General features: G+C 41.6%; 1 protein-coding gene across 1 annotated transcript in view; it reads left to right on the top strand.

Moving 5' to 3' along the window:
• The first annotated feature begins 750 nt into the window (after positions 1-750).
• myrf (myelin regulatory factor) overlaps positions 751-11776 on the top strand; it is a 251560-nt gene continuing 240534 nt past the window's right edge. The window contains exons 1-2 of the mRNA XM_041196647.1: positions 751-830; positions 8064-8126. Coding sequence (XP_041052581.1) covers positions 785-830; positions 8064-8126 — 109 coding nt within the window. The 5' untranslated portion in view covers positions 751-784. The remainder of the gene's footprint in view (positions 831-8063; positions 8127-11776) is intronic.

Below are 11776 nucleotides of genomic sequence, written 5' to 3'. Positions count from 1 at the left end.
ATCAGCAAGGAAATGTGACAGGCTGAAGACTAGAGAAAACCTTGTCCGACTTTTATTTGCTAAGGAAGCGACCTTTGACTTGTTGGCCAAACATTAAAATAACTATATTTGTACTTTATGAAGCAAACATACCACACACTATAAAATCCCACTAATTCTGCCACCTGCATGTTTCCGTACTGCTATTGCTCAATTGCAGAGGTTATTGTCCAGCACGTCGGCGAATGAGTGACGTTATGTTTTAGCTGACATCACATCGGCGGGCAGAGCGATAAGTGGAGAGAGAGAAAAAAATCCCATCGAAATGGGGGGTGGGGTGGGGGGAAGCAGGAGGGGGAGGAATCTGAACCGGCAATCCTGAGCAGTATTTTTTGCTTTATTAAAGGAGAAAGGTTTCATTTTCCCCCTCCCCCCTCAGTGGACCTTCTTGAAGAAGTGAGAGGTATTAAAAACCGGCAGGTCTGACATTATATTAGTGCTAAAGTTTTGGCCAACACAAAATAAAGAGAAAGTTGGTTTGAAAAGAATCTGAAGAGTTGGCCAGCACGAAACTGACTCGTGAAACTGACCTCCCGCAGGTACATTGAGGAGGTGCGAGACTGTGGATTACCAGAAGGCGCTAGTAGGGGCTTCTAGTCTTGTTCCCCCCCCCCCCCCCCCCTTCAGTTGAATCTTTGCTTGTATGTTTTATTTTTGTGGGAAATCCCTGATGTTTTGAAGTCCTGGGAAGCAGGCGATCTCTTTACATGGATGTGTCGGGGAGGAGTCGCTAGCTGATAGAGAAATGGAAGTGGTTGACGAGACTGAAGCTTTGCAACGCTTTTTTGAAGGTAAAAAAAGTGGGGATTTTTTCCCCCTCCGGCTTTTCTAACATAATTCTAAGAGATTCTGATCGGTTATGTTTTTATGTCAAAAGTGAATGCAGTCTCCTGAAAAACGAGAAAACAAAAGCAAAACACAAAAAAGGATTGAAGGTCCGAGGTAGGACTGCTGCTGGTTTGTGCTGAGAGTTCTTTACTGTGTCTCTGGATCTAAAGCGTGTCAAAACGTTTTAAAATAATTCATTTTGGAGTTAAATATGTATCGGAATTAACTACTTCCACTTCGTGCAAAAGTGAAACCCGAATTTGATCAACAATAACTCCTGCAGTTTTGCAGCACTGTATGTATTTATTTCAAACGCAAAGTGTAACAATTATCCGATTTAACGTGATAAATTCTAGCAACATACCAGATTCCGATCGGCATTTTAAAAACACTACTTTAATATATATTATTTAAAGATAACGGGATTTATCATTTCAAACCTGACCTGTTTGACGTAAATCAAGATTTATTTTGTATTTTTAACAATAAATTTGGAATATTTATTGGGGAAAATAGTTTGTTTCCCTAAACTTTCTGGGTTTCATTCACTTATTTGACACAAACCGTTGTAAAAATCACGCCTTCTAAATGCCTCCGTTAACTAGCCTGCCCTAATGTCCTTATTTTGTTTCTTGTGATTGTGGGATTTACTGGTTTTGTGGCTGGACTTAACTTCGAGATTTCCACATGTACTTAAATGAATCTGCTTGCGGAGAATGTGATCAGTCTAGCTGGTACAGAGCAAGCATATGACTCCGATTCTGACTCTCGCACACACACGCGCTAATCCCCCTTCTAACTCCCTGCAACTCTCGGGAATAAATCGCATTGACCGAGGGAGTTTGGGCTTGAAACGGAAAAACAGAGCTGTTGGAGAGACATCATTCTGTTAGACCTAAAGTGACAGTGGTTGAGGCGAGAGAGAGAGAGAACATCGCAGACAGGTGATTAGCATAATCTATTTAATTTATATTAACTGGCAAATGTTAAGGAGTGTGAGATAAATTGAAGTTACATGAAAAAAATCCAATTTATAAAACTGAAATTGTGTCAGAAACATTTTTTCTGGTAAACTGTTTTTCAGCAGGTAGTGGGGAAGGAGTCCTCGCCAAGCCACGTGTATTCAAAAGTTGTTTTTTCTATTACTGAAAGGTTTCTGATTGTTAGGGCTCATTTCATTTGCTTTCCCTGTTAATTAAAAAGAGATTTTAAGGTTGTGTCCAGTTTTACAGGCCCTGCCAGGCCCAATGATCACCAACTGTGTCCAATTTCTCACCAGACAGCGCACAACCAAGAGGAGTGGAATATTCAAGAAAACCTGAGGCGATGTGTCTGCCTTCTGCAGTCCAGTTGCTTTGGGATGGTATGATTTAACTCTTGAGAGCTGGAGTGACTGATATTCCTTTACTGACCGGTTTGGGACACTTGTCATGTGAAATTCCTCTGGGAACTGTCCCGGGGGCGGGGCGCTGGAAGTCAACCTTTTTTCATTATTGAAACACCTAATCCCAACAGGACAGCACAGAGTCAAGAGGGAGAGGATGGGGGGGTTAGTGATGAAGTGGCAGTAAGTTTTGAGTGTAGAGGAAAGGGTGGCTGGAGGATGTGAGGAGTTCCCCACTATTGAGGAAAGTGAGGAGTTAGGGTAGGGAATGGCAAAACAAGCCTTGATTTGCACAGAAGTGAAGATGCTGGGAGGTGGAAGATGTGGAGATGGATATTTACAAACTAGAAGATGGCTGAGGTGAGCTTAGAGGTGCACAGACTGCAGTAGTGTCAGCCAGGGGAGGGGTGGAAAGATGTAACAAAGTGACAGAGTTTGTGGAGTGAAGGCGAGAGAGGAATTGCCGATCACCCTGGGTGTTCCCCTGGGACGGAGCAGGATCCGAGACTTGGCCTGCTCAGTCTGGAAATATCGTAGGCGCAGATTCAGCAGTACAGTTCCAAAAGAAATTGATTATCCCCCTGAATATGGCAGGTTGGCAGGGCAATGGGGGAAGAGAGCAGAGGGGCAGGGTGTTTGAACAGGTTTTTCAAAAACACTGAGAATTTCCTTGGGATATTCCCCCGATCGGCACTCGTAACGTTGTTGGAAATCTCGGGTAGTCAGAGAATGGGTTTCTGATGAGCTTCCGCCGAATTTACGGAGGGAGATGGGGGCTAAGGCTTGAGGAAATTCCTGCCAGGGTCTGTAAAATGGAAATGGATTTTTGCTATCTGTGAAACCCCGACTATGGGACTGAGATGCTAGTGAGTGCTAACAATTAACTTTACAGAAAGGTGTCTAGCACTTATCAGGACAGTGTCCTGAGCGGAAGAACCTCAGGATGGCTAGTGGTGGGATCATGAGGAGTCATTTGAGGTGATGCATTAACAGTATCAGACACAGAAGTATATTAGACAGCATTAAAGCACACAGGTGATTATTTCTCCATAAAGCCAGAGACAACCAGCAAATTGCTGGAAATACACGAACAGGCTAGCCAGCAACCGAAAAGAGAAAATACAGATTAATGCTTCGCATAGAGACTCTTTATCAGCATTAACGTTGAATTCATTTAGAAAGGAGATTCAATTTTTAAAATGAAACCGGAATATACTTGGTTTCAAAGACTCCACGTTGGTTATTTCTTGTTAACCCGCTGTTGGGAGATATTAAGAAGTATTTTCTCTTTCCAGATGGCTTTTGAATGTTTCTCGCTTTCAGATTCCCAGCAGTTAGTTTTTTTATCTTTATCCCTACAAGTTGACTGAGGATAGATTCTGAAACTCAACCGATTTCAAAATTTATAATTATACACCCAGTTTTGAGTGACCAGTGTGACTGATATCTGTTACTCAATATTCTAATCCTAGAATGATGATTTCGCACTGGACACAGATCTGTGTTAACTGGGCTGTTTAACTGTGTGGCCATTGACACAGGACAGTCAGATGTGCATCCACATGAAAGTGACAGTGTCATTTAGGAGTGGTCAGCCATCGTCTCCCAGCCACACTCCTCCCATTATTGGACACCAGAGCTTCCAGCTTTGAGATGCCAGTTAACCAGAGTTCTAGGGTTCAGATGGCTGTTGAAGTTGTTGTGTGGTTACTTGAACAGGAGCATGCAGCTGCCCTGGTGGAGTAGCCAACATCAGCATGAGCAGATGAACTAGTCAACCATCTGATAACTCTGTGGAGGATAATGGCTGCTGTATTTTGCCTCTACTCTTCTCGTCCCTACACTTTAAACATAGTTGATTGCCTGCCTTGAGATATTTCACTGAGCTATACGGATACAAATATTTCTTTCTAGTCATTGCACTGAGTTTAGTATGACCCCAGGGCCATATAACACTACATTTAAAGTGCTCTGACCTATTAATCAGTCTGGAGACTTTTCAAATTTAATTTAGAATTAGTCTCTGCTGTATGGTTAAAAACCTTAGTTTCTTAACAATTAAGTTTATTCTGCCATTCTTTTTTCTATGTCATCTCTAACATTTAAAAAAAGGCAGGAAGTAGCACTACACACATACATGACTGATCATGAGCAGAGCTGCTTTGTCATTGGGCAGAGTGCAGTGCACGCTTAGCTGTATAATTCTGATCTTTCTCTGTATAATATATTCTACAGTTATCTGTCCATCTCTCTGCCTCATACATTGCTATTTCCTATTTGTCTCAGTTTCTCAGTAATATATTAATTTTCACACTTATGAAAATTGTAGCTAATGGACTTGTAAATTGCTAATAATTCGTGTTAAGATTTATCAAGCAATTACCCCTAGTGATTATTATAAAAACATAAAATATCTATCTTTAAAAATGGGCAATTGATTGGAAAAAAAACCAATGACTGTTAGTTCAGGAGTGATGTTTCATATTCTGTGCACTGGTATTCACTCTGTCCAATGGTAATCAGCCTGTATGTCTGCAAGAATTCACTCTGTTGGTATTAAATGTGTTCTATTTGTTTTATTTCTGGAATGGGGGATACCTGAAGGGTTGGAACTAAAAAAACTACTAGGTTCTTCTGACTTTTTTCTCTATTTCCTTCCTCTGCTTTATTCTATCATTTTCTTCTTTCTATATTTTCCCCGTTTGCTTTTTAATTTTTATCTCATCCTTTCTATCTTCATCTTTTTAAAAATAATGTCAACATTTAATTCTTCTATTGTGTTCTTTCTCTCTCACACTTTGCTTGTTCTATTATGTCTTCTCACCGACACAGTCATTCTCTCTCCATTGCTTGCACTCTCGCTCTCTCTCTCTACCTCACTCTTTTTCACAGTGTCTCACACATCCACTCTCACATTCCTCCTCTCACATTTTCTATCATATTTCCTCTTGCACACCTCTTATTCTGCTCAGCGTCTCTCTAATATTTGCAGCATCTTATCGACCTTATTCAGTTGGATTGCCTGACTATCTGTCACAATAGAAACCACTGGAAATACAATAACAAGTCAGTCATCTGTAAAGAGGAATTGCCAGGAATTACCTTTCTGGATTCTGTATTTCTTTGCTGATTGATCTGCTGGTGTGCTTCTGATCATTTCTGTTATGGTTTTGATTTTCAGTGTTGCAGTTGAAAAATAGCTGGTTAGAAGTTAATTACTGCAGTGTTAGGAATTGTATTCATCATTATCCCTGCCATTACTACACTAAAGTATTAATTTTAATTTTATATAAAAAAAAAACCCACTAGAGCTATACCTTGAGTGCCCTACCATCCATTCTTAATTAGCACATTCGTTTAGATAATATCACCAACTTTATCTTTAACACCTATGTGTTCTATTGTACTATTGTTGTTGACATCTTTTGATATTCTGCTTCTATCACTGCTTGTTTGTCGCTACAACCACACCAACCCCCTCCACCTCTCTGTCTCTCTATCTCTCCGCCCCCCACACACACACCTTAAACCAGCTTATATTTCAGCTCTTTCCTGGACTCGAACTCAAGTTCTGTCGAAGGGTCATGAGGACTCGAAACGTCAACTCTTTTCTTCTCCGCCGATGCTGCCAGACCTGCTGAGTTTTTCCAGGTAATTCTGTTTTTGTTTTGGATTTCCAGCATCCGCAGTTTTTTTGTTTTTATATTAATTTTAATTCAAGTTTTCATGCCAGATTATTCAGGTGGGGCACTGCATTAAGGGAGCCTCACCATCAGAATACTATCCCTTTTAAAAAAGTGTGTATTCTCATTCAGATCTCTTTTAAAGTGGGATATTCAGTATCAAGACTGCATTATAAAAAGGAGCACTCCTAAAATTGACTCTCACTATTAGGAACACTGTTAAAAGAGGGACTCTTACTATTAGGATCCCTCCCAAAGTTGGGCTGACCATCAAGCCTCCTTTTTAAAGCTGATGTTGAGAGCCTTATCTATAAATGGGTCATGTGAGAAAAAGATGGTTTGGTAAACTTTTTCAATGTTTGGGAAAGCAGAAAAAAGGGCCAAGCCTCATTCTTACAAAGATGGCCTCAGTAATGGGAGGATGCAGTTCAATGCTCCTTATTTACTGTTTGTAAATAAACAAAGAAAGATTTGCCAAGAACATGAAGCTGTGATCCTTCAAAGCCCTCCATTCACCTCCAGTTTTTAAATGCTGCACTCTTCCTTTTGGTGCAATGCTGACAAACCAGAGGGTGCAGTATCATGTTAAAGAAGCTGTTCTGGAGCTGAATCAGAGGAATGGATTCAATTGTAGAGTGTTTTTTGTATCTCTTGGTTTTTTCCTGAGTCATAAAACCAGAAGGGCTGAGGCTTGACATCTGCTTTGTTCAGTGATTCCTACAGGAAAGTCCATCTACAGCTGCTGGATGAGGACAGGATCAGGATCAGTTTTGGTGCCCCCCCGCTCCCAAAGTTGAATGGTCAATCAACAATCCACAAGTGGACTTACAGCAGCATTGGCAGAAACCCCAGCAGCATCTTCCCTGCCTTCCATCCAGTCCCTGTAGAGTGCTCACTCCTGGGCCTTAACTCACACATGAGGAATGGTCACTTGAGGTGCCTATCACCATTGAACTTTACTGCAGTAAGAGCCAGCACCTTTAGGAGAGGAGTGGGGAAAACTGAAATAAAGCCAGTACTTCATGCAACGTATTGCAGGGACGGATGCAACCAATGTGATTGTCTGAGATTATCATCGGTTGATGTAGAAATGTATTGTAGGTTCTGAAGGGTAAAACTTGTCTGTTAAATAAAAATGTGTTTTTCTTCTCCATGCCTTTAGATTCTGCCTCCTTCCCTTGCTGTGTATCATCCCTAAATGTCATGGCAGCTTGACTGCCTACTCCAAGGTCGCTACCAATGTTGCTCACAGTAGATGTATGCAGGGTAACTTGCTGAGCCCCAAATTAAAAATTTGTGCCTATTTATCAGGTTGGCTGAACATTCTGCACACTGAGGGAAGGGGACTTGTGATTTCCTGAAGCCAAGGAACTTCCATATCTAGCAATATATAGACCTGCTGAGCGGAGCCCAGACTGTCCTCCATGGGTGGGACGGGGAGCGGGTGCTTGGAACTGGAAGGAGACTCATTGCTGAGCACTTTAAGGGTAACTCTTAGGGGCTGGATTTAGAGCAGCACTGGCAGGAAGCTGAATAGCAGGTTTGCAACTTGCCTACCACCTGTTTATCGTGTCCCCTTTCTAGGTGTTTCCTAATTGCTAATCTCCAAATGATCTGTCTGAGGTCAGGAACTGATAGCTTAGGGAAATATGCAATTCCACCCTGCTACTCAGTGACGTGTTGCATTGGTCCACCCTGCTTCCCACCTGAGAGGGTCAATCCAAGTTACTTAGGGCAGTTCCTGGTCTAGTTGGAATATAGAACTGGATAAACCAGGAAGGTCCCATATTCTGTTCCCAAGTTTTTCTGATCCCAACTCACTTGTCCTTAGTGGCCCTGGACCAGGCGAGGAAATTTCTGCTCTGGATTATTATCTAGTAAACCTTGCTGGAAGGTCTCTATATATGGGCACCAGGCAAGGGCAGGAACACTGCTGCCCTTAACACTAGCTGCACTCCCACATGAGGAACTTGCATTAATGAAAGTTACCAGAGGGCTGCTGACACCTGAGGAACTGTATCCCTCGGAGAGGCAACGTTTTCAGGTGGCAGAAACTGAAAGAGGAGGGAAAGAGAGAAAGTGATGAAAATTGATACATTTGTTTATGATCTATTCTCACTTGTACACAGACCAAGAGGTAGCGCACTCCAGAATGGCTTATGCAGACGGTCCCTTCAGACATTACAATACAGGTCAGCATCACATATGTACCTTAACACTTTCTAACGTCCTGTACAAAGATTGTTTCATTGAAATTAAGAACAGAATCTGCTATAAATGTACACCAGGCCCTCAGCATCTGATCCTCCAGGGATCTGAGGGTCAGTATGTGCAAAATGTCCATCTGTCTTTTCTAGTTCAGATGCTGCCTGACCTGCTGTCTATTTCCACTGTTTGCATGTTTGCAGTTTTTCTACCTGTCATTAATGTTTTGCTTTGCCCTGTATGTTTGTTTGTAGGTGTTAAGTAGCTTCTACATCTTTCATGGGCTGCATTTGTTGCATGGAATCTCTGAAGACAGGACAGCCCCATGAAATTCATCAATGTATGTTAGAATGTTTTATGTTGACTTTAGGCAGGGTTTTTAAATTTTGTGGGATCCTTCTCCTCCACAACCCCACCCCCATGACTGCAACACATGCAGTTTTTGAAAAGCGTGCAGCTGAGTGGGTCATAGCATATATTTGAAAAGGCTGCTCATTGGGACCTTTTTGCACAATGGTGCTAGTGTGAGGAACTCTAGTACTTATAACATTCAATAATAGCATCAGTTTAGCACCTGTAATAGCTCAGTGGTTAAAAGCACTGCCTAGTGTAGATTTGAGCCCATACAGATAAGAAGACCCTAGGTTTTATCTACCCTCTATGTTGAGTCAATCAAAGTGACAGTTCAGGCATTAAATCATTGGCTTCAGTTCATCAGATCAGAGATTTAGTGTAGGGCAAGGTAACTAATCATAGATGTAAGCAAGGTACTTAGTGCTGAAGAAGAACAAGAGAGAAAGTCAGAGAAGCAGTCGCTATATTATAGGTCTGCCAGTACTAATACCTTGAGGAAGAGCACAGATCAGCTATGACAATTGGGAAGAGATCACCTCTGCTCTTTATGGAGTAGATTACGAAGCTATTAAGGGAGGCTGTTGCAGAATCCTAGCATGGAGGTACAGGCTGAATATCCTGTGCTGTAATCATTCTATGATTCTATGACTCTATTTTATCTAGTCACTGCACTGTCTCAATCAAATAAACATTTTGTGCAATTCATTTAATCCTTCTTTCTTTTGTATCTCCTTCTTCATTGATTGCACCATTCATAGGGCACTTGTGATTAGTGAATTTACTCTGTCAGGTGCTTCCCTCTCTTGCTATCTATATCTATCTCTGTATCTATGTCTATGTCCCAATCTCCATATCTTTCTCTCGCCCACCTTTTAATTCTTGCTATTCTCAAAAACAGCTCAGAGATTCTTGAAGCTGCACCGTGTTATGTTATGTCTGAGTATCATGCACAACAAGTGCTTCTCTACAGGAGTTAGAAAGCATTGAAGACTCATTCACCCAGGTGATGTTTGATCTTTCAAATGACATGGAATGTTAGAGATCTGGGAGCAGATAAACGTACACCCTAAAGATAATGTGTAAAAACAAAATTACAATATAAGAGCACAGATTATTTTAGAGCAGTTCTTCCTACTTGGGTTCCCATGAATGGTATTTTTACTTGTATCCTGTGCCCTCACAGTACAAAGGAAAATGCTGTGTAATAGTTACAAAGCATTTTCAACAATGTGAAGCAAGATGTTGCAAGGATTACTGCTGTCTAATAGTTTGATCAGATCCATGAAATTCATGTTCCTTTGAGAATGAGTAGACTTTGAGGTGATCAATTATCAATATGATATGGGTTTCTTTGGGGCGTGAGTGAGATTTGGGAAATTTTGGCAAAGCTGCATTTATTGTCTATCTTTAGTTGCCCTGATAAGGTGCTGGTGGGTCTTCTGTTCAAACCATTACAGATCTTGTGGTGAAAGTGCTCCTTGATGGTGTCAGGTAAGGAATTCCAAGATTTTGACTCATCGGCTGGGATTTTCTGGCCCCGTCGTGGCGGGACCCACCGCCGGAGATCTGGGGGGCCAGCCAAATGTCCATTGTCTTCCAACAGGATCCGATGATCCCAGCAGTAGGAAAATCCCACCCATTTTCTCCAAAGGAATGGCAACAGATGTCCAGGTCAGCATGGTGTATGACTTCGGAAAAGAGTGAGGCTGGGTGAATTTGGAGTTGCTGATGTTCACATGATATTGCTGCTCCTGTCCTTCTTTGTGGTTGAGGTCACTGATGAAGGAAGTCCTGTTGAAGTAAGCTTGGCGAGTTGCTGCAGTGTATCATGCAGATAGTACATACTGTAACATAGTGTGCTGTTGCTGGAAGGTGGTCGATATTGAGTCCAGTGATGGGGGCAATGATCAGGCAAACAACATGTGGTTAGTGTCAAATTTCTTGTGTGTTTTTAAGCTATATTCATCCAGGCAAATGGTGAGTATTCCCGCCACATTTTAACTTGAATCTTGCTGACTGTGCAAAAGTTTTGAGAGGCTAGGAGTTGAGCCATCACAGACTACCCAGCCTCTGCCCTCTTATAGTTGCCATATTGATAAGTAGCTGGTTTAGTTAAACTTCTGTTCAATGGTGACCTCCAGCATTGAGCCAGCAAAATCAGTTAAGGCTTCTAATAACAAGCGACACATAATAAAAATGTACAAGTTAGGAATGAGAAAAGAACATTTTTCACAAAAGATAATCTGAGTTCTGGAATTCAATGTACAGTTAGATATGTTACAGAGAAAAAATTGAAGAATATAGTATGAAGATGGTACATAAGAGAGATATATTAAAAAGGGCATTTAGTTAGATTATTCAATCAATAAGTGTCAATGTGAAGTGACTGGACGTTACTGTGGATGAAGTTGAGGAACAATTAAAAATTATGCATTTACTCTGAACAACAGATGTGATTATTCCAGGGCACTGAATTTCCCATTGGTGCTGTCCCAGTTCAACAGTTATAGAATCTGTTGTGCAGCAAGAACCCACAATTCATAATCCTTTTTCTATTTGAATTTGAATCTTTAGAATACGGTACCGGGTTACTGCTTTTTAAGTTTTGTACAAAACTATGAACAAATAGTTTAACCAGGGTATAAAGTCAGTTCGTGACACCTGTTGTGCTGAACATTGTGCAATTATCAGTGGGGATGTTCGCTGATGATTGCACAATATTCAGCACCATTCATGACTCCTCATATACTGAAGCAGTCCATGTCCAAATGCAGAAAGACCTGGACAATATCTAGGCTTGGCTGACAAGTGGCAAGTAACATTTGCACCACACAAGTGTCAGGCAATGACCATCACTAACAAGAGAGAATCGACTCATCGCTCCTTGATGGTCAATGGCATTACCATCACTGAATCCCCCACTATCAACATCCTGGGGGTTACCATTGACCAGCAACTGAAGTGGACTAGCCATATAAATACTATGGTTAGAAGAGCAGGTCAGAGGCTAAGAATTGTGCAATGAGTAACCCACCTCCTGACTCCCTAAAGCCTGTCCACCATCTACAAGGCACAAGTCAGGAGTGTGATAGAATATTCCTCACTTGCCTGGATGAGTGCAGCCCCCACAACACTCAAGAAACTTGACACCATCCAGGACAAAGCAGCCACTTGATTGGCACCACATTCACAAACATTCACTCCCTCCACCACCGACGCACAGTAGCTGCAGTGTGTACCGTTTACAAGATGCACTGCAGGAATTTACCAAGGCTCCTTCGAC

The sequence above is a fragment of the Carcharodon carcharias genome, chromosome 10 (genome assembly GCF_017639515.1).
Source record: "Carcharodon carcharias isolate sCarCar2 chromosome 10, sCarCar2.pri, whole genome shotgun sequence".
NCBI classification, from domain to species: domain Eukaryota; kingdom Metazoa; phylum Chordata; class Chondrichthyes; order Lamniformes; family Lamnidae; genus Carcharodon; species Carcharodon carcharias.
The sequence above is the reverse complement of the archived record's forward strand: the minus strand, read 5'-3'. Positions and strand labels throughout refer to the sequence as shown.